The sequence below is a fragment of the Saccopteryx bilineata genome, chromosome 2, assembly GCF_036850765.1.
Source record: "Saccopteryx bilineata isolate mSacBil1 chromosome 2, mSacBil1_pri_phased_curated, whole genome shotgun sequence".
NCBI lineage: Eukaryota > Metazoa > Chordata > Mammalia > Chiroptera > Emballonuridae > Saccopteryx > Saccopteryx bilineata.
The window spans coordinates 135989672-136012648 of NC_089491.1; the positions used below are offsets into that span (position 1 = coordinate 135989672).

General features: G+C 49.2%; 1 protein-coding gene across 1 annotated transcript in view; it reads left to right on the forward strand.

Annotated features, from left to right (window-relative positions):
- The window catches only part of VDR (vitamin D receptor), a 57814-nt gene extending 44149 nt beyond the window's left edge, over window positions 1-13665 (forward strand). Inside the window, exons 8-11 of the mRNA XM_066257997.1 lie at window positions 2140-2317; window positions 9086-9237; window positions 9433-9549; window positions 10891-13665. Coding sequence (XP_066114094.1) covers window positions 2140-2317; window positions 9086-9237; window positions 9433-9549; window positions 10891-11150 — 707 coding nt within the window. The 3' untranslated portion in view covers window positions 11151-13665. The remainder of the gene's footprint in view (window positions 1-2139; window positions 2318-9085; window positions 9238-9432; window positions 9550-10890) is intronic.
- The last annotated feature ends 9312 nt before the right edge of the window (window positions 13666-22977 follow it).

Here is a 22977-nt window from a genome sequence, read left to right on the forward strand (position 1 = left end):
AGGTGGCCAGAGTCCCCATGCCAACTGGACGGAGAAGGCAGCGGAGCCAGACATTGTGTCTCCCACCCGCACTGGTCACTGCATGGGACCCCTCACCTGGGAATTCCTCCCTCTCACTTGACGGCATATTCATTTGCATCAGTGAGAGCCAGTGTATATTATACATTGGCCTATACTTCAGTTTTTAATAATAATTTTATGTTATTTAGGAGTTTTGATACCTTCTGATAGGTTGATTTGACATGCTCACCCCAACCAATGGTATGATCAGTATAGCACAGTCGTATTCAACCTTTTTATACTTGGGAACCGGTGAAAACAAGAGAATTCTTTCAGGGACCGCTAAGGCAGAAATCACCCTGAGCATAAGTGAATTCGACTAAGATCAGCAGGTCTATAATCTTCATACAACATCATTTCATGGATCAGCACAAAATTTCTAGTAGACCAGTCTGCATACCAGGGGTTGAAAAACATTGGTATATATTTATTTGAAAATTCAAGCTAGTTAACATTTTTTATTTTTTTAAAATTTATCATACAAAAGTAATACATGTTCCTTATAGACATTAAGAAAATAAAAAGCTAGCCTGACCTGTGTATCACAGTGGATAGAACTTTGACCTGGAATGCTGAGGTCACCAGTTTGAAACCCCAGGCTTGCCTGGTCAAGGCTCATACAGGAGGCAGCTACTATCTATAGTAGATAGTAGCTTCCCACTTCTCTCTCTCCTCTCTATAAGAATCAATAAATAAAATCTTTAAATAAAAAATAAATTATATATAAAATCTTTAATCCTACTATTCAAAGGTGATCACTGTTAGCACTGTGGGATAGCCCTTTCCCATTTTTTTAAACACATATATATTCAGAAATGGGATTGTGCCACACATAGTCTGCAATTTGCTCTTTTTTTTTTTTCTTTTTTTTCTTTTTTTTTTTTGTATTTTTCTGAAGCTGGAAATGGGGAGAGACAGTCAGACAGACTCCCGCATGCGCCCGACCGGGATCCACCCGGCATGCCCACCAGGGGGCAACGCTCTGCCCACCAGGGGGCGATGCTCTGCCCCTCCGGGGCGTCGCTCTGTTGCGACCAGAGCCACTCTAGCGCCTGGGGCAGAGGCCAAGGAGCCATCCCCAGCACCCGGGCCATCTTTGCTCCAATGGAGCCTTGGCTGTGGGAGGGGAAGAGAGAGACAGAGAGGAAGGGGGGGGGGGGTGGAGAAGCAAATGGGCGCTTCTCCTATGTGCCCTGGCCGGGAATCGAACCCGGGTCCCCCGCACGCCAGGCCGACGCTCTACCGCTGAGCCAACAGGCCAGGGCCTCAATTTGCTCTTTTTTTAAAAAAAAATAATAATACATTGTATCATATTTTCATGTCATTCAGTATGCATCTAGAGTATTTTTTTAAAGAGTCCAGGATAGTCCAGCATGTGAATGCACAATAATGTACCTAAATCCCCTATCCTTGGATATCTAGATTGTTTCCCAGCTTTTTATTAAGGTAACAGTATGCTTGTCATTAAATATTTGTACTTACTCAGAATCTTTTCCTTGTGATGAATTCCTGGAAGTGGGATTACTGGTTAAAGAGTAGGCATAACTGTAGGATTTTAACCCCTGTGGTCAAATAGCTTCCTGGCTGACTTGTGAAGATTTGTGCCTCCTTTGGCACCCAGCACTGCGCAAGTATTGCCTAGTTCCCTGAGTCTTTGTAAATACTGGCATCAGCATTTAAACATGTCTGCTTCTAGTTTATAGGTGAAAAGTGTAGATGTTTTACTTGACAATTTTTTGATCACTAGTGAGGTTAAACATTGTGTCCCACAAGTTTATTGGTTTCAAATTCATTTTTAACTTGAGATCAATAGGAACAACACGCAGCAACGTGAAATCATGGCTCAAGGAAGTCTCACTTTCTGAATATCTGTGATCTTTGGTTTTACTGCCTCACTCTGCTGAAAGAAGAGACAGGGAAATCATAGAAGGGATCCTGGGCCAAAGAGTGACCTTGAAGAGAGGTGGTCACTGTGGGATTTCCAGCTGGCCCAGCTGCCAGTGCATGGAGGTCCTCACAGGGCCGAGCAGGAAGAAGGCTGGCTCAAGTATCCTTAAGAAGTTCCTCTTCTTCCTTCAGCCTCAGACATGATGGAGACGACCAACTTCTCCAACCTGGATCTGAGCGAAGAAGACTCAGACGACTCTTCTGTGACCCTAGATCTGTCCCAGCTCTCCATGCTGCCCCATCTGGCTGACTTGGTCAGTTACAGCATCCAAAAGGTCATTGGCTTTGCCAAGAATATCCCAGGGTTCAGGTAAGAAGCTTTGGAAGGACACCTGGGGAACAGAGTTAGAATCCTAGAATGAGTTGGAAGGAGGCTTAGAGATCACAAATCCACTACTTCTCAAAATAGAGTGAGGCCCTATCCCAGCCCTTCTAAATCCAAATCTCTGGGATGAGCCCAGGAGTCTGTATTTTAGGAAGTGCAGCCCACCCAGCATTACATGGGAGGCCACACCAGCAAGCTCTTCATCCCTCACACTTTCTAGATGATGAAACAGAAGCCCAGAAAGGTTCAGTGGCCAATACCAGGATTTCTAATGTTGGAGCCATTGTGTTCAAACCAGGTCTGGAACTCTTAGTTCATGGCTGTGTCCATTCCAGCTGGCTTGGTTTTAACTCTCATGTTAGGTCTTTAACCCTCCACACCCAACTCTGAACCAAGATGAAGTGGTAGAGGGGGGAAAGGCTTGGGCATTAAGACTTGTGAAGTGATTTAGGAATACTAGAGGGAGACAGATTTACTGGCATATATGACCTAGGCATCCTTGGCCCCATTTGTCCTTCACCCAAGGCCATTCCCTAACCATGCTGGGATCTTCTTGCCCTAAAGGATAAGTATAAGGGTTCTACTGGAGTAGAGGTCCTCTGTTATAGATTCATTCATACAAATTTCATTCACTCATTTATGTGTTTTATTGTCTTAGTAATAATGGCATGTATAATACTTATATTTAAAGGGTCATGCAGTATTAAATAGTCTTAAAAGAGTTAAAAGTTGAGCCTGACCAGGCAATAATAGCACAGTAGATAGAGCATCAGACAGGGACGTGGAGGACCCAGGTTCAAAACCCTGAGATTGCCAGCTTGCGCACAGGCTCATCTGATTTGAGCAAGGCTCACCAACTTGAGCCCAAGGTCGCTGGCTTGAGCAAGGGGTCACTTGCTCTGCTGTAGCCCTCTGGTCAAGACACATATGAGAAATCAATCAATGAACAATTGTGGTGCTGCAACGAAGAATTGATGCTTCTCATCTCTCTCCCTTCCTGTCTGTCTGTCCATCTCTGTCCCTCTCTGTATCTCTCTCTTTCTTTGTCACACACAAAAAAGAGTTAACAGTTGACATTTTAGTAGCTATGTCAGGAGGTTTTATATATATATATATATATTGTCTTTCTTTCTATAAGTTTACTATATTTAGAACATTGTCTAAAATACATATACAGTATGGTGAGAAATATACAGAAATAAATCAATATCAAGCAATACTATCATCATTTTAAATAGTGGCACAGTTGCAATTCTAGCAGCAGGAACAGAATGCTTCCTAGATACCGATGCTCAGATTCAGTGCTAGACAACCGGGAGAACAATTGGACGATAGCCAGTTCTGAATGGAAACTAAAACAAGGTACCATATATTGCTTTGTGAATCTCTCTGCTATCTAGGGAAGTCATCCATTACTGTCCATGTTACTGCATTACTATCTAGATCAGTGGTAGTCAGCCTGGTCCCTACCGCCCACTAGTGGGCGTTCCAGCTTTCATGGTGGGCGGTAGTGGAGCAACCAAAGTATAAATAAAAAGATAGATTTAACTATAGTAAGTTGTTTTATAAGGATTTATTCTGCCAAACTTAGTGAAAATCTGACATAAAGTACTTGGTAAGTAATTATTATTATATGCTTTAACTTGCTATAACTCTGCTTTATAAATTTTATAAAATAAAGTTACTTCCCTACTTTATAAATCACCATTACTGTGGAACCGGTGGGCAGTTAGAAAATTTTACTACTAACAGAGATACAGAAGTGGGCAGTAGGTATAAAAAGGTTGACTACCCCTGATCTAGATAATGATAATTCACGAAGCTAAACTCAACACTTCCCAGTTTGTTTATGCCCTGAGACAGCTAGCTCTGGGTTATTTTATGCCTCTCACCACTCCAAATACCAGAATTAATGTGAAAATTGTAAAGAAGAAGAAAACATCAAACAGGGTTGAGACACTTACTGCACTGTACATTTTGTTGTAGCAAATGCAGTAAGGGCCACTCTGGCCGGCAGGCCACAGCAAGCTGCTGAGTGTTACCTGTGAGCTCAGCAGTGCGCTGGACTTGGGATTTAGCCTCTCCTTGGAACAGACAAGGCATTCCGCATAGTACAAGTTCCAACTCTCTCCTCAGCTCTTCATGTTATTGTTTGCAAACTCCCTGTGTTCCAGAGTCTTGTTTTATGTAAACAGCTAGAGAAAAAACACTTCAAGGTGCCAATGGATACACAGTAGCACTGGCTTTCATCCTGATTCAAGGGAGCAGTTCTCCTGCCTAGTGTGGGGAGTAGCAGGAAAGGACACCTAATTCCCTGTCCAGATGCTAAGGTTTGGTGATTCTAAGAGGTGGCTGGGGTGGTGTACAAGGGAAACCTGTCCTAAAAAGGAAGTCACTCATTTAACCAGATTACCCCATTGCAGCCCCCTGCATTAAATAACTCAAACCCCCATTTGTCTCCTATGCCCTTGACCCCTATCCCTTCATCTCGGCACATAGACCCTTACACAAATATCACTACCAGGCCTTCAATTTCTTTCCCCAAGGATAAGCCAAAGTCTTCCCCTTCCCTTCCCTTTCAAGCCTCATCTTCCAGAGTTCTTTCATCTAGCCCTGCAGCCATGAGCAAAGTGACATGAACAGAAGCACATACTGGAGATCTCCATTTATTGAAGCAAAACCACTTAACTTGGTCCTGAACATGCTTGGGTTGACCTCTCTCTCTCCAGCGTGGCTTGAGAAGTCCCGGAGCAGAATGTATTCTCATAGAAATGGAGCAGGCCTTGGCAAGAGCTCTTGGGAAGTGAGAGGACACTGATGTGGATATTTTCTGTGACTAGACAGAGGTGATATTGAACCTGGACTGGGGCCAGAGCCCAGGTTCCAGTGGGACCCAGGTGGGGCCAGCCCATCAACTCTCTGGTTCTGCCGGTTTCTGCACTTGGGGGTTCTGTTTTTCCAAGACGTGAAAGAACAGTGGCTATGTCCCTGGTGGCTTTGATCTTGCTGCCTGTAGGCGGGGGTGGAGGGTGTGGGGAGAGCAGGATGAGACTTACGTGTGGGTGAGTAGGGGGTGGGGGAACAAGATGAGACTCCAAAGCAGGCATGGGACCAAAGTGGGGTAGGACTGGAGGGACTGTCTTGGGTGTGCACTGTGCCGTGGTGTGGCCAGGGCCCTGCTCCTGACTCCCGCCTCCCCTCCCTCAGACTCTCAGTCTGCACCCCACAAATCTCCTTCCCTCACTGTTGCAAGATAATTGCATGGAGGAAATGGAGCCGGAAGCAGTTTGGGGTCTGAGAGCCAGGGGTCCCAGGTTTCACTGCCAAGCGGGGTGCGTGAGAGACCAGGGCAATCAGCTGAGCCCAGCCCTGTGGGCTGGCTGCCTTCGGCCTCGCTGCCTTTTCCGCTTCCAGGGGCTCCGTCCTGGGCCTGAGGTCTGGGGGTCATAGTGCTTCTTATGCCTTTTCCTCTGTATTCACTTGCTCATATATCCAACCCACTGCTTTCTTACATAAATTGAGAGATAAAAGTTGACAGGGACGGTCTCCATCCTCCCAGGGCTCAGTGTCTGATGGAAGAGATAGACGTGTGAACAACTGCTGGGAAGAGAGAAGGGCTCTAGGGAGGCCTGCCAGAGGGACCATGGGAATTCAGGTGGGAGGGGCCGGATCCTGCATTTCCAGAGCACAATGCAGGTGCCTAGAAGCGGCCACACATGTGAAAACTGATCAGGGTATATAACATTATGCAGGCCCAGGGAGGAGGACAGAGCCAGAGCTGGTGTCTGTCACAGCAGGGACACAGTCCCGTGAGGGCTTCTGCAACCCCACCCCTCTGCCCCACCGCGGCCCCAGCCTGGCTGTGCGCTGCACTGAGACATGCCCTGTATTTCCAGGCTGGGGTGGTAACTCAGGGTCGTTCCAGGTTTGCTTTCATGGAAGTAGCATGTCCGGATCACAATAGGCAGTGGTCCCCTGCAGTCTCTCTGCCCAAACCCCCACGGGATGTTTGACCACCTCTGAATATTCAGTTTTAGTGGGCCATTAAACAAGGGTTATGTGCTAAGATGATCCTCACAAAATTACTTATACAGTAACAGCAAAAATTAGAAGCAACCATAATGTCCCAAAATCGGTGGATAGGAGACTGATTAAATAACCTATAGCAGGGGTCCCCAAACTACAGCCCGTGGGCCGCATGCGGCCCCCTGAGGCCATTTATCCGGCCCCCGCCGCACTTCTGGAAGGAGCACCTCTTTCATTGGTGGTCAGTGAGAGGAGCATAGTTCCCATTGAAATACCGGTCAGTTTGTTGATTTAAATTTACTTGTTCTTTATTTTAAATATTGTATTTGTTCCCATTTTGTTTTTTTACTTTAAAATAAGATATGTGCAGTGTGCATAGGGATTTGTTCATAGTTTTTTTTATAGTCTGGCCCTCCAATGGTCTGAGGGACAGTGTACTGGCCCCCTGTGTAAAAAGTTTGGGGACCCCTGACCTATAGTATGTTAATATAATGTACCATTACGCAACCCTCTCTGAACTGGGTTAAAGAAATGTTCATGATGTAAGGAAATGTGACAAAGAATTACTCTATTTTTTAAAAAGATATTTGCATAGAAAAAAGATAAGGAAATATACCAAAATGTTCATTGTGTTTATGAGTAGTTTTTATTTGCTTTTGTATTCTTCTGTATTTTCCAAAGATGTCATGGTGAACATGTCTTACTTGTTTAATGAATTAAAACCCAGTGAGGGTTAGTTCTTATTTTTTTTAAATGTGGATTGAGAGTCTAGAGAAAAGTGACAAGGGTGGTGACATGCCTACATACTGTGTCACTAGGGCTGTCTGCCCTGGAGAAGCTGGAAGAGGTGCATGGTGTCTTGCTTTACATGGTTCAAAAGATGCCCGTGCCTCATGGAGAGGTCTGACCCTGTGTTTCTTGAGAGGACAGACTCCAGCAATGGATGAGTCTGTCATCATGTGAGCTACAGATCAATAGAATAAGAAGCTGTTAATGAAGGGCCAACAACTTCATGGCTGTATCCAGAGGCCATGAGCTCCTTGGCACTAGGAGAATCCTTCAGGGCTGTGTGGGACCCATGTGTCAGGAATACTAAAGAAGAAGTTGGACCACATCGCCTCTAAAAGGGATCTTGCACCTCTAGCACTTTGTGATTCTCTTTTTTTTCAATGAAGACTCTTTTTTTTTTTTTTTAAGATTTTATTTATTGATTTTAGCAAGAGGAGAGAGAGAGAAAGGCAAAGGGGATGAGGAGTGGGAAGCATCAACCTGTAGTTGGTTCTCATATGTGCCTTAACCAGGCAAGCCTGGGTCTTTGAACTGTCCACCTCAGCATTTCAGGCCGACGCCTCACCTAATGCCCTACCACGGGTCAAGCTCAATGCAGACTCTTTGCTAGTCATCCTTATCATCTTTTTATGAACCAAAGTGTAACCATAGAGAGGATGACAGCATGTCTATAGAATATCCACGCAGAAATATACAGTCAGGAAGAGAAGGGAGGAAAAACCAGAAGCAAGTTGCTCTGCTCTTACTTATTCCATGCCATTGTCCAGACAAGCCCAGCTCGTGACTCGGAATAGTAGAACTAGTCATTGGACTTTTGACTCATTAGCACATATTTGTTGACCCTCTTTTGTGCTCAGGGCTAAGTGATCAGTGTGTGGGCAATAGTAAGGTAATTAAGAGGTGGTGCTGGCTTTCAAGTAGCTTATAGTTAAGGTCCAAACGGGCATATAAAAAACAGAGCCAAGGGAGAACGGGAAAAATAGGAGTACAAGCAATGTGCAGCGGGTTGTAAAGGAACGGCTCCAATTCTACTGCAGAGAATCGGAGGTGGGAGGGTGCTTCAAGGGAGACCTCATCAAATCAGGATCAGAAGAACAAGACTGAGGAGAAAAAGGGCATTTTCAGTGCAGCTGTCACGTGCTCAAAGGTCTGGTGGTGTGAGAACACAGCATCTGAATGTGGCATAGTCCACAGTTGCTAGAGTGGAGAGTGGGTGGAGTTTGCAATGGAAAGGGGGACTGGAAGGACAGGTTAGAACCAATTTATAGAGTACGAGCTTGATCCAGGGGTGTTTGATAATCAGCAAGGATTTCTGAGCACAGGAGTGTGACACTTCCCTGTAGCAGTGGTAAGAAAAATGAATGAAAGACCCCAGAGGTTCGCCTCCAGGATCCTAAACGGATGCAACTAAAGAAGATGATGGAGCTCTAACCAGAGGAGCCCTGGTGGGAGTGGGAGTGAAGCCAAGGGTTCCAGAGATGTCCTGGAGCCAGAGTCGGCTGAGCGTTACCGCTAAGAAGGACTGGAGGGTGGGAGAAGGGAGGGGGGAAGCATGGGCGCTGCTGACGACAACTCGGACCTCACGTTTGCTGACTGCCATGTTCGTGCCATAACCCTGGGGGCTTTCTCAGGCTCTCTACTCCTGTGCCCAAAATACCTCTGGCTGCTTAGAACTAGAAGAGGCTGGACGTCATTGGGTCTTCCTTGTCTTAATAGCTGAGCTACTTCATTTCTTACCCTGACATACAGTCTTGAGTTGTTCTGCCTAAAGAAACAGTCTTGTTCTTTCCAACTAGGCTTCAAGCTCCTCAGTGAAGGATCCAGGGCACATACTGGTCACAAGGCAGGTGTAGACCTGTCAAAACACTACAGTGATTTGCATAACTTGAAGGTCTTAACTAATAATAACCTGGCCCTTACCTCTGCCCTCCCCGGCAGAGACCTCACCTCTGAGGACCAGATTGTGCTACTGAAGTCAAGTGCCATTGAGGTCATCATGTTGCGCTCCAACCAGTCCTTCATGATGGATGACATGTCTTGGACCTGTGGGAATGAGGACTACAAGTACCGCATCAGTGATGTGACCAAAGGTGTGTCTGGCCTCTGCCTGCACCTGCTCAAGCTCCTAGACTCTGGCTCCACCCATCCTGGGGCCATGGGCCCTGATCGGGCAGTAACAGGGAGAGAAGGGCAAAGGTCAGGCCCAGGCAGGGTTGGAGGTGGGGTGGGGCACAATGGGTGGCTCCTCAATTCTGCCCACAGCATCTGGCTGTTCTCTCTCACAGCCGGACACAATCTGGAGCTGATTGAGCCACTCATAAAGTTCCAGGTGGGGCTGAAGAAGCTGAACTTGCATGAGGAAGAGCATGTCCTGCTCATGGCCATCTGCATTGTCTCCCCAGGTACGAGGCCTAGTGGTGAGGAACTCAGGGACTTGGGATGAGGAGAGTATGAAAAATGAAGCCCTGCTAAGGGCCAGCAGAGAAGTCTTAAGGGAGAAGTGAGCAAAAGGACAGTCAGACCAGGAAACACCCACTGTGCTGGGTTTGCAAAGCTCATATGGTAGGTGTATGTTAAGGGGTGTATGCTTGGCCTTACCAAGGTGATTCACGGGTGGGATTCTTGGGATCCAGATAGATGGGGCTTTTCAGGCCACAGTCAGGCCTGGGTATTCCCAGTATTTAGGCTCTTCTCTTGTGTGAACTGGACTGAACTTCCTTGACACTTATGGTCCCCTGGGAGGCAAGTAGAAAAACCTGTGGGTCCTGATGCATGGTTCTGCCTAGACAGTTTACCTGACTGACTTTGGAGGCAGTATGATGTGATCCATGAGCTAGCTCTTCTACCTGTATGGGGCAGGAAGAGGGAGAGAGGCTGAGGTGGAGGCTACTGTGGCCCTGATAATGCTGTGTTGGTGATGAGGTCCAAAGTGAGGCAGCCCTGCCTCAGCGTGGGCTGTACTTGGGGAACAAGTCAGTGGCCCCTACTCAGGGATACTTTCTAGGCTGAGGAACCAAGGAATAGGCATGGGATTTCCTCTCCTTTCAGCCAGCATTCACTTACTCATTTATGCATTCACTCCACTATAATTTATTGAGCACCTACTAGGTTCCAGGCACTGTGCTGGGCATAGGGATTCAGCAGCAAAAAGGAGTTCTCTCTCATAATGTCTCAGATGATACATTAAACAAATGCTCTTTAACAACTAATTTCTAATATGAAGAGAGTTAAAAAAAAAAAAAAGAAGAAGAAGTATGTGATACTATAGCTGGGTATAATAGAAGGAAGGAACCTGACATAGTCTGGGGCATAGAGGTGGGGAGTTGTCAGGAGTGACCTTCTTGAAGGTCTTTTGAGCTGTTACTTGAAGGATCCATAAGAGTCAGACAACTATAAAGAGCTGAGTTTCAAGCAGAGGGAACGTAAATGTGTATCTGGAAGCCAGAGAGCATGGTGCATCAGGATCCCGCTACAAAGATGGACCATAGAGATACAGGGAGAGAGGGAGAGAGGGAGAGTGGGCCCATAAAAGGACCTGGGGCTTGATCCTAAATACATGGAAGTGGTTGAGGACCTTTCAGAAGGACTGTGATGTCACAGGTCAGCAGCCATCCAGGGGTCCCTTAAGAGGTTGCTGAAGTTGGGTACCTGTCTGTGTGGACTGAGGAGTGGTGGGGATATTGAACAGTGAGAACCCAGCTCAGGTCTCCTGTGCCTCCTCCCCTGCCTCCCTGTGCCCACAGACCGGCCTGGAGTGCAGGATGCGGCGCTGATAGAGGCCATACAGGACCGCCTGTCCAACACACTGCAGACCTACATCCGCTGCCGCCATCCACCCCCCGGCAGCCACCTGCTCTATGCCAAGATGATCCAGAAGCTAGCTGACCTGCGTAGCCTCAATGAGGAGCACTCCAAGCAGTACCGCTGCCTCTCCTTCCAGCCTGAGTGCAGCATGAAGCTCACACCCCTGGTGCTGGAGGTGTTTGGCAACGAGATCTCCTGACTGTAGCAGCCGGTGGTGGTGCCTGGGCGGGGCAGCTCCTCTGGGGCCATGGGCCTGGGCCTGGGGCTGGTTGCTTCCCCGCAGCCTTTCCCACCCACTCTCGAGCAGAGCCCCTCCTTTCCCACCTCTTCTCCCTACCCTGTCCATTCTCTCTCCTGCCTAATCTAATACCAGGTCCCCACTACCTGCAGGCCACAGGCTGATCCCTGTGCCTCAAGACCTCAGTCATGAGGACTTGCTGTTTATTTGACAGAGAGATGCAAGTGAGCGCGGAGGGCAAAGGCTGAAGGCAGGGTCTCCCCTGGGAATGCCCCCTCCCCTCCAGAAGTGGCTGCTGGCTGGTGCCCAGGCAACAGGCAGGTAGGAAAAACACATCCATTCCTCAGGGACACATACCTGTACCTCCCCCCCAATTCAGGGACACATGTCCAGAGTCTGGTGGGGATTTCCCTCCCCATGCCCCATGCATGATTAAGAACTGGCCGCAACCCCCACTTTTTCTGATCTTGTCCTGCCACTAGTCTATGCAGTTCTGTCCCAGGGCGGCGTGCCATGATGGGGCCTTCTCCCTCTGCCTTTCCATCCCTGGCCTGTCCAGGATACTTACTGCCAAGGATGACCAAAAAGAGGGTGACTAAGGCCACAAGTCCTCCCTTACCCACCTCTGCTGACCAAAGTGTACCTACTTAACCCTGAGAGCTCACCTTCATCTCATTGCCATGGTAACATTCTCCTTGGAAGTAGCTATGGTGAGGGGGCTTTCTCTCCATGGCTGGGGCCACTGGCCCCAACCCACCTGTTGAGAGACCCAAGGAGAGAAGAAAGCTGGGCCCAGGTAGTGGGGCACTGGCAAACCCAGCCTCACAGAAGAGTAATAGATGGTAGCCACAGCTGCTCCTGTCACCAATCCCATGGCTCCTCAACCTGGATCTAAGAGGTTCATTGGGGGAGGCAGGAGCTCTCCTTCCTGCTGTCCATGTGGTAGGACTGGTTGGCCCCAGGTTACAGGGAAGCACTGGGCACCACCCCTCCCCTCCCCTCTCCCCTGCCAGGGACTTAGCTCCCATCCAGAGAGAACCTGCCACGGACTCCGGGGCCCTTCCACTGTGGCCGTGGCTGCTCACCCTACGATAGCCAAGGGGGACCCAGAGATCAGCCCACTCTCCCAAATACCCACTCTGCTTACCAGTGGGGGATCACGTTTTTTCCACTTGGTGGGGTGGGATGAGGTGAAGAATGTCCAGACGCCAACAGCCTAAGTCACACACTCCCTGCCGATCTAGGTGTAGTTCTAAGTTAGCCCTTCCCTCGGGAGACCCAGGAGCTGGTGCTCCAAGACCTCAGGGGGTGGGCAGAACAGATTGGACTCTGGTGGCCACTCAGAGAGCATTTAAGGGGTAGAGTCACGTGGGGCTGGTTCCCTTCTTATTCTCGCCCCATCACCCCAAAGTCAGAAGGAGACTGGGACAGAGCAGGGAATGGAGTACATAACTTCAGACTTCATGTTCTTCGTAGCCAGACCAACCTAGAAGGTGGGAACTCTAGGTCCGTTTACTCGGGGGTGGGCTTCCTCGATGAGTGAATTGTCGGTATGAGGGACCAATGGAGAGAGGGTTCTTCCAGGAGTCCCAGGGGTCCTTCAGATTGTTACTTGAGTTTTGATGTTTCAACATAGAGGAGTTCATGTCAGTAGGATACACCCTCCACCTGCATCTGTAGTCCCCTGAAAACCCAGGGGGCAATCTGACTTACCACTGCCAGACAATCAGCGTCCACCTGACCGTGTTTGCTCAGGTGGGAAAGCTTCTGACAGCCACGTCCTCGGTAAGAGGTATTGCCGAATACCGTCCTCGTGGCTGAGTCTTATGTTTATTAGATATGAGTTGTTTTTAAAATCAGACTCCATTTTGTACGACATTCTAATATAGCGGGTAGTAAGCACCACTGATTAAGAGATATTTATGGGGGGGAGAACTTATATTGTGAAAATTCTGTACATTAATTATTATTTTAAAAATTAGAGAGAGACCCTTGTTATTTGATTTTAGCTGCAAAACACATTGGCTAGCTTGCTATTCAGTGGGAGAAAAGGCTTGACCACCAGTTACGTTGTTCAACCCCCTTATTAAAGAAAACTGACATAGTGGAGGGGATGGCTCACCCTAACCCACAGAACTAGTTAGAAGTAGCGCCAGGACTGGACCCAGACTGTAGACTTACGGTCCAGTGCTCTTGTCACCACACCGCGCTTGAGCTCAGACCCCATTTCCCATCCCCCAGTGGCCACTGGGGGAAGTGCTGGATTTTAGACAGAGCAAGTCTAGATCCCCGAACCCTTGCCTTCCTTCCCTGGGTTGTCACCCCGCTGACCCATCAGGAGGGTGAGGGCCGCCTCAGCCTGTGTCTCAATGTGAATCTCACTTCCTACCCGCAACGTGGAGCTGGCCAGATGGGGTCTCTGCGTCAGCCCTTATAATGCTGTTGCCTTATCAATAAAGTGCATTTGTTTTTGTAATGTCTCCACCTTCCCAGCGCTCCTTCCGGCCCTCCCTTTCTCCTCCAGGGATCCGACAGGACACGGAGAACAGCAGTTCCCCAGCCCCGGGCCCATCACAGCCCAGCCTGCTCCTGAAGGGGAGTCTCGGAGCTGGGAGAGGGGGCAAAAGAGGGAAAGTCTGGTTTCATGGGGCTAAACTGGGAGGAAATGTGATTGTCATCGATTTTGCTTTAGAATGAGAGAAGGTGAAGATAGATGTTTACAAGTGTAGAACTTTTAAAGCATATTATTGGAAACTCTGGGAAGAGTGTGCACCAAAATACCCAGTGAACAGAAGTCCAGGAGGTAGCTGCCCCGCTGTCTAAGCGGGAAGAAGCGGAGAGCCCAGCGGAGCCAGCGGAGAAGGCTGGGGTGTTTGGCAGACTCAGAGCAGGGACGAGGCAGCAAGAGCAGCTCCACGAGTGCCTCCTGAGTTATTTCCAAAGAGAAAAAATGTTTGCCAGAAATAATGAAGAAAGCTTTGCTAATGGTAATAAAAATGGCTCATACTTACACAGCACTAGTTACTTGGTGGCAAGTACTGCTATAAATAAATGCTTTATACAAACCAACTTGCTTTTATACTTACCTGGCAGGGGAGATACCATGATCACAAATCAACTTGCTTTATCCTTGAAAAGACTCCAGGGGAGAATGAGCTACCATTATTACCTCCCATTGGACAGAGGGGATAACTTGCCCAAAGCCACACTAGTGGAGAGAAGGGATTTGAACCCTGGACAGCTGGCTCCAGAAGCCTTTAATGAACTGCTACACTGTGCTGCTTGCTACTGGGTTGAGTGACCAGACAAGTCCGTCTTGATGACTCTCTACTAAAGTAGCATGTAAGGAAGGTTCCCATTCCCAAAGGAGGCCCTGAGGTGGGACAGTTGGAGGGGCTGGACCAACCAGTGTTTAACTCTCAGAAGCATTTAGTCACATGTACTGGATCCCAGCAAGTGTGCCCTTCCCTGAGAACTTCAAGAAGGAAAACCAGGCGACTGTTGACTGAAATGTGCTTTGTCTTTGAAATGGCTGTTGTGCCAGTGACGGAGAATTGCAAATGACTCCTCTGCATAAACAGGACTCCCAAGGGACCCAGAGGAGCCCAGCTCAGTTTGCCAAGGAAGGGGCGTTTGTGATAAAGGGCAGCATCGCTGAGCACCGCAAGCAAAAATAACTCACCCAAGCACAGCATGGTGATCTGCAGAGGGGGAAGTCATGCCCAACCAGTGTGCCTATTTAGGATAAGTTGGCCTGGGAACCTGCTGGTGTGGTTTACTTTCATTTTTCCGAAGCATCTACAAAGATTTCCAACCAAACGTGTCACTGGGGTGGGGTAGGAGTAGAAGAATTGCTGATTGGGCTTGGGGGCTGTTCTGTCATGAAAAAATGAATGGACTTAGAAACAGCTGCTGAAATGTGCATGGCCCTGGCTGGAGAAGTATGAAGATGAAGTTCTCAGAAACTTCGGAGAACCTTATTTGTTATCTTGTAGATGATCTAGAACAACACAAAATCTCCAAACCTGCGTGTTACAATAAAATTTTCCAGGTAAACGGAGAAGAATGCGCTCGGGTAACCTTACAGTTAGAATGAAGTGATTTTAAGTTTTGACATTTCAAGCTCTGGTTATACACGCGTGCTGTTCAATAAAGCAGCCATGTGTGACTTTTTCAATTAAAATGAAATGAAAGCAGACGTTTAGTTCTTCAGCTGCACTGGCCCATTTCCAGTGCTCAGCGGCCCTGGGCTACCGGAATGGACAGTGCAGATGCGGAACATTTCTGTCGTGGCAGCAAGTTCTGTTGGGAAGCACTGGTCTACACATCACATTTTTAGCTGGAATTGTTACTCGTGGGCGACATGTCTCTGTGGATCTGTGAGGCAGAGAGCTGCTGAGCTCTTTGACATCACAGGTACTTAGGGAATGGCCTCCCTTCACATCCAGCAGTGCTGCTACTGAATGCTGTGCACAAGCCCCGCAGAAGAGACATGAAGGGAAAACCTCTCACAGAGGGTGGGGTGGATAGCGTCAGAGCTTCACCGGCAGAAATAGGTCAGCAGTGTGCTGGGATATAGTAATCCTTTCCGTCTGGGGGGCAAGCACCCAGGGCCAGAGCCCCCAGGACGGTGTGTCTAAGCTTCTGCTGAAACTCCCTGCAGGCTGTCTGTGCAGTGTGGGGTCTCACTGGCTGCCCTCTGCTAAAGCAGATGATTGACATCTGGCATTCTCAGCACGGCCAAGGGGATGCCTGCCGACACCCATTCAGACATTAGCACACAGGTGGGTCAAGGAGCCTGTGCTCCACATGACCAAGGAACACAGTGGGGTGTGGAGCAGTTGCTGACGAGGAGATTCGGGACATAGGGGTCCCTGCTCTGAATCTCTAGTCAGACGTGTCATGTTATGATACGTGAGGTAGTGTTGAAAGTTGGATTCCAGGGAAGCTGACTCTGAAATGGGGGTGGTAGTGCTGGGAGTTCACTGGGGAGAGGCCTCAGGGTCACAGCTCTGGTGGCAGGGAAGGAAGGCCCAGGAGAGGGAGAAGTTGGGCTGCAATGCCATCTCCACAGAGGTCTCTACCAGCCCTCCCGGGGAACTCTGACACTGGGCTGGCCTTTGCTGGGTTTATATAAATACATTCCTTCATCAGCTAGTCATTGGATGTCAGTTGTCCCCACAAAGAGTGTGACCATCATGTGACCTTGAGCTAAGTGGCTCTTTTCGGCCAAGGGCAGGTTTTTCGGGAAAGGTTGTTCACATTGTGTACAACCAGGTGGCCTTTGCAGAATGGGCTGCTCTGCCTTGGGGAGGGGCCCGAAGGGTTTCAGGTCCTTGGGCTCTAGGTAGTGGGACACCAGAAGTCCCAGGAGCTCCCTCTAGAGGAAGGTGTTCCCAGCTTCTCCCCAGCGCCGAACTGTTCTTTTCCTAAATTATCTTGACCTTCACCACTAGGTGGTGCTACTGCCCTGTAGGGACAGCTCTGAGCTGTGGGCTTGGCCTCTCTCCCCAACCCCTTCCTCTATCCCCCACTCGGGCCATTTCTCTATTTGGGCAAAGCAGAGTCCCTGACTCTGCAGGCACTTGGTGGTGTTCATCTCTCCTCACACCAGCAACCAAGCAGAATGCATAAGGGACCTGCTCTGTGCCGTTTCAGGCCACCTCTGGAGTCACAGCAAGGGAAGAATCGGACACTCGCACCTTAGCCAAGGGCCCTCTAAGGCTGAGCTCTGGTACCTAGGGCCTCTGAGCACCTTTCATGCTGGGCCAGGTTCCCCCCGAGGTCCAGCCTGCTTTGTGCAGTCCCGGTGTTTCCAAGCACAGACACAGTTCCGAACTCAGTGCTGAGGCTACAGCGATGAATGAAACAGTCACTGCCTCCAAGAAAGGCACAATTTAGTGGGAGAAGACAGACATACAAACAGACCATGACCAAGCAGTACCAGCAGAAGCCACAAAGTATAACATTTAACAGCATAAACTGCTGGGTCCTTATCCAGGCTCTGCCACTTGTTACCTGTGTGACCTTGGACAAGTTACTTAATGTTTTTGAACCTCATAATCTTCATCTATACAACAACAGTAATCGTACTTACTTCCGGGTTTGTTGTTGTGATATAATCTGTGTAAAACACATATCACACTACCTGGACATAGCCATGAATCATAAATGCTGGTCAACATCATGATTACGTTGCAGAGCGGAGGGATGGTCAAATAAATTTTCACTGGGAATTGACATTACTCTCATCCTCTGACCACTGATCCTTCCTTGCTGGACCCTCGGGACTGGCCCCAGATGATCTCTTGGGCCTCTACTTCATATCTACCGGAGCTGGAAGAAGGTGTCGTTGTGCCATCTGGCCACCAGAGGGCAGGCGTGCAACTTAATAAACTAAATGGGTCCTGACTGAAACAGCCCGGCTTGGAAAGAAAAGTGTGGGAGAGAGATGGTCAAGTAGGCACATATCTGAAACACATGGAATTCTAGTTAATACTGTCCCCAACTTCTCAATTATGGTCTTTCTTTGCCAGCTTTACGCCCCTCAATGACCACTGCCACCCGACTTCACTGCACACATAACCAACCCATAATTAATGTCAGTATTCTCTGGAAAGAAGTAGAGCATGCCCAGTGAAGGGAATCAAAATGAGCTTCAGATATCAGGTTGTGTCATTGCTTCTTATTTTTACCCAAGTGCTCCTGTGGTGAGATACAAAGCTCACCATGACCAGGTCTGTCAGCTTCTCTAGAGTCCCATGTCACTCACTGTCCAGATGTTGAAACTCAAGCCACCGCCACCTCCAACCACTTGCAGGTCTCCAACTGTGTGCCTTGGCGCCTGCCTCCACGAACCAGCGATTCTCAAATGAAAAATAAGCATTCTAAAGAGCTTTTGTTTCTGTGGAGTATGTCCATCAACATTTACCATGTCAGATATTTAAATTAAGAAGTTTGAAAAATATTTTTTCAAACAACAGTAATGAATCTATTACAAGGTAACATAATTTTGATTAAAACAACCTTTTTCCCAAAACAGAACAAATTTAGTGACAAGAGGGTATGTGTTTACAGTCTTGCAAACCTCTTTAATGCCTGGCTCACAGGAAGGCCGCTGGATCCTCACACCTGGTTCTGCATTCCATCCGTTAGGAGAACACACAGCATGGAGCCTCTGGAATCCTCTGCGCATCAGAGAGGGAATGAAAGTTAAAGGCAAATGATGTCATAGTATTAGTGTGAAAATAGTTTTGACCTTGAAGAACCCCTACATGGGGTTCAAGGACCCACTGGGGTCCCCAGACTACACTTTGAGACCCACACTGTACACCTCTTTATGTGTTGCTTCCTTGGCCTGACATGCCCTCCGCTGACTTTCTCTGCCCTGGTTTTCTCCAACTTCTCCTTCAATTTCCAGCTCAGACTTCATGTCTCCCATACGTTCTTCCCTGAACTTCACTGTGCAGTACCCCCACTTGCCCTGTTTGGGTAGAATTGTCCACCCACTCTCCTGTAGAATGAAGTGTACATTGTAGTGGGTTTTAAATTTGTTTTGCTTTTGAGGCTCCCTTCCAGATTGGAATGAAGCAGGGAGGGATTCCATAAATGTAGCTGAATAACTGGATGGATGAATGAATGAATGAATACAAGGCCACGTGCTACCCACTTCTGATAGCATCTAAAAGATCTGATCTTCACAAGGGATGTCAAGTTTAAAGAATTCTGCTTGGGTCTCTACTAGAAAATGAGATGCAAACAGACTTATGCAAATTTAAACACCTTCCCCTGAACTTTGGAAACTGAGAAGTTAAGTCCCTGTGGCTTCAGAACTCACATGCTACCTACTCTCCATAAAGCCTCTGCCACATCTCACTCATACTGTATGTGGATAGTTTGCTTTTTGGACCAAAATGCAGAATTAGCATTTTTTCCCTTTCACGTTTATCTGATTTGATTTATCTCACATCTTAGCCTGCTCAAATGTTTTAATCCTCATTTCATCATCCAATTTTATTTTTTCTTTTGAAAGAGAGTCAGGAAAAGAGAGAGAGATGAGAAGCATTATCTCGTAGTTGCAGCGCTTTAGTTGTTCTTTGGTTGCTTCTCATACATGCCTTGATGAGGGGCGGGAGGCTCCAGTCGAGCCAGTGGTCCCTTGCTCGAGCCAGTGATCTTGGGCTCAAGCCAACGACCTTGGGCTTCAAACCAGCGACCTTTGAGCTCAAGCCAGTGACTTTGGGATCATGTTTATGATCCCACACTCAAGCCAACAACCCAGCACTCAAGCTGATGAGCCCACGCTCGAGTTGGTGACCTTGGGTTTTCCAACCTGGGTTCTCAGAGTCCTAGGTCAACAATCTATCCACTGCGCCACCAACAGTCGGGCTCATCATCCAATATTCTGATGATTTCTCCTGATCTGGAATTTTCCAAAACTTAGGTCTGCAGACCATGTACAGAGATGACTGATACGGAGCCATAGACTGTGCTCTCCTGCAGGTTGATACCAATGCACTTCGGTCAGTTGTTCATGACCTCACTGGGAGGCAGGGAACGAATGGGGTGTGCAATGAGAGATTGACTCACGGAAGGAAATAGCTGCAAAGACCCAGGCATCCATGGGAACTTGGGGCAACTTGTCAATGCTTCCACAACCCCTACTTTCTTGGGAACCAATAGTCTCATCCCAAGTCTGAACAGATCCTTAGAGAATTAAACCCTTTCTGAGCCAATTATGGAGATCCAGTGATAACTGATGCAGGGAATAGAGAAAGGGGTGGATCAAGTATCAAAATCCAAGCTGGATCGTTCTGCAAATTCTGTCTGAGCCAGACTCCAAGAAGAAAGGGATAGTCTACTAAATAATGGTTGCTGAGAAGAGTGAGGCAACGGGCCGTGGGCAGAACTCTTCTTAGGGGCCCCTGTCTTGTGGGGGATGGAGAAATCGCATGGAGCCCAGCCTGGCAGTCCTCTTTTAGCTCCATGGGGCCTCCCCACTGCCCGTTTCACCTGCACTCATAATCCTACATTGCATCTGGAAAACCCTGTGCTACCCTATTTAATTAAAAATACTGTAGCCCTGGTCGGCTACTCAGCGGTAAAGCATCTGCCCGGCGTGTGGAAGTCCCGGGTTTGACTCCTGGTCAGGGCACATAGGAAAAGCACTCATCTGCTTCTCCACCCCTCCCCCTCTCCTTCCTCTCTGTCTCTCTCTTCCCCTCCCGCAGCCAAGGCTCCATTGGAGTAAAGTTGGCAGAGGTGCTGAGGATGGCTCCATGGCCTCTGCCTCAGGCTCTGTAATAACTGGTTGCAAAGAAGCAACATTCCAAATGGGCAGAGCATCGCCCCCTGGTGGGCAAGCTGGGGGGATCCCAGTCGGGCACATGCAGGAGTCTGTCTCTCTGCCTCCCAGCTTCTCACTTCAGAAAAATACCAAAAAAAAAAAAAAAGTGTAGATGTTTGTGAACATCTGTGGCAGCTGGCGTGGGGCTAGGGTGAGGGGAGGGCAGGGGCCCTAACTGGTTCCTGTTTCTCCATTTGCCTACCCGATCAACCAGCCCGTCGGCAGGGCTCAGCCACCAGAGCCAGCCCCCCATGGGCTTGGCGGACTCTGGGCACCAGCGTCAGAGTGCTAGGGAAACTCCTTCCTGGTGTCCCTAGGCTCACCCCCAGTTCCACTGATTTAAATGTCTTCCCCTCTCCCACCCCAGAGCCCCAGGGGAAGTGGCCAGGAGGGGACGGTGGCAGAGCCTTGGGTGATAAAGTGGGGATGGGGAAAGGAGATAAAGGGGTGGCGGAGAAGCCAGCCCCACTTCCGCTCTGATAGGACCCTGCCCCAAGGGGCTCCCAGCCTTCTGTTGCGTTGACAGGAAAACCTTGAGGTGGTAGAGGAGTGGATGGGAGGGGACGGAACACTGTCCGTGGGCAGGTTATCAGTGGCCTTGGGAGGTGACTGTTAGTTGTAGGTTCGCTTAGTTTGTTAGCTCATTCTTTGAGCAAATGCTTACCAAAGCTCCGTCCACCAGGAGCCAGCAAGGTGCTAGGCTGTGAGGGCTGCGAAGGTGAGAGAGGTCAGGTGTGCAGGAGCCTCCCAGCCCCCTCTCCCTGCCAGTCTGCAGCCAAGGTAATGAATAAGAACATGGACTTTACAAGCAGGTCGTCTGAATCCTGCTCACGTCTCTCACTAGCTGTGTAACTTGGGGGTCAGTTACTTGACCTCTCTGGACCTCGGTTTCCTCTTCTAATGATGGGGACATACAGTCTTTGGGACGATAACACAAACGAAGGCTTGCAGCATGGTACCTGGCAGGGCCTCACCGAGGGTAGCAGGTAAGAACAGCAGAAACAGCACTGAGGGGGAGCAGGATCTGAACTCACTGTGGGGCTGCGGGCAGTGTGCTTGTTCTGTCTCTCCCCTGAAGCGAAGATGACAACAGTATCCTCTGCGCAAGTGTCGTGAGGACTAAATGAGTTCATGTACAGTGTTTAGAATTGTGCCCGGCAAGTAGTAAATGCTTGATAACTATTAGCCTTTATTAGTATCTGGGGACTTCCTTCTAAACAGACATTCTCTTCCTTAAAAAGAGCGACCTCCTCCCCTACATACACAGGTCCCAAGTCAGGGCTGGAGGAGGTGGAAGCTGGAACTCACAGGTGGGCCGTCTTGTTGAAGGACCAAGATGGCCCCATGATGCACACAGCCCTGCTCACTATGCCCTCCCAGCTCCACAGGCAGCAGGGCAGCTTCTGTCTTGAGTGGAGCCGCCCCAGTCAGGGGGCACTGGGGGAGGGGGCGTTGGTAGAGGGGCTCCTGGCCCTAGGGCCCTCTGTTCCAGGCCAGGGCTCTGCTCTGCCCCATTATCTCCTCCAGCAAAACCTCCTCCACCCGTCAACCCCCAACCGAGATTATAGACCCTCAACTGTCTCCAACTGCTCTGATTCAGGGATAAGGCTGGACCCTCAACCCCACTCCACACAGGCCCTGGCCACCCCCCTTCTGCCATGCAGTGTTGGGGGGAGGCTGCCTGCTTCTCTGGAGCTGGGGGTTTGGAGGAGCAGGTATCCTGAGGGCTGCGGAACCAAGAATCAGGGTGGCTGGGAGGACACTGCCCCCACCCGTGGGTGGCCTCCAGAGCTCCAGGAGGAGAGCCAGTCCCTGACCGGGAGGAATCTGGTCTCCCTTTGTCCCCCTTTCGGTTCAGTGGCGCTCAGGCTTTCTGGCCTGTGTCTCCTGGCCGCTCTGCCGTTTCTGCCTCAGTCTCAGGCGGCTCTTCCCCCACCCCCAGAGCGCACCTGGCTCCTCACATCAGATAACCCAACCACAGCAGCTCCCCTCGCCCCAGCCGCTTCTAGCAGCCCCGCAGCCCCCTCCCCGCCCCTTGCTCTCTTCCTCCCCTGCCTCCCCCACTTTACAGCTCCCCAGGTTCACCTAGATTTCCCTGGGGGAGTACTGGGGGCCCCCAAAGCCTTACAGCCTTACCGGATAATGAAGGTGTGAAAGACAATTCTTAACACACACACACACACACACACACACACACACACACACACACACACGGTGGAAACTTTATACCGCCCCCCACCCCGTGCCCTATAGGAAACAGAGTGGGGGGAGGGGCTCAGGGACCAGCCCTAGCCCTGAGGTACCAGGAAAATCCAGCCTGAGGAAGTGAGGGAGAGAGGGTCACAGAAAGGGGCTGCCTCTGGGGCGGGGGTTCCACAGCTTCCTACTTTTAGGCAAAGAGAAGCTTCTTCCCTTTTCCAGGGCTTCCTGCTTGCATGAAGA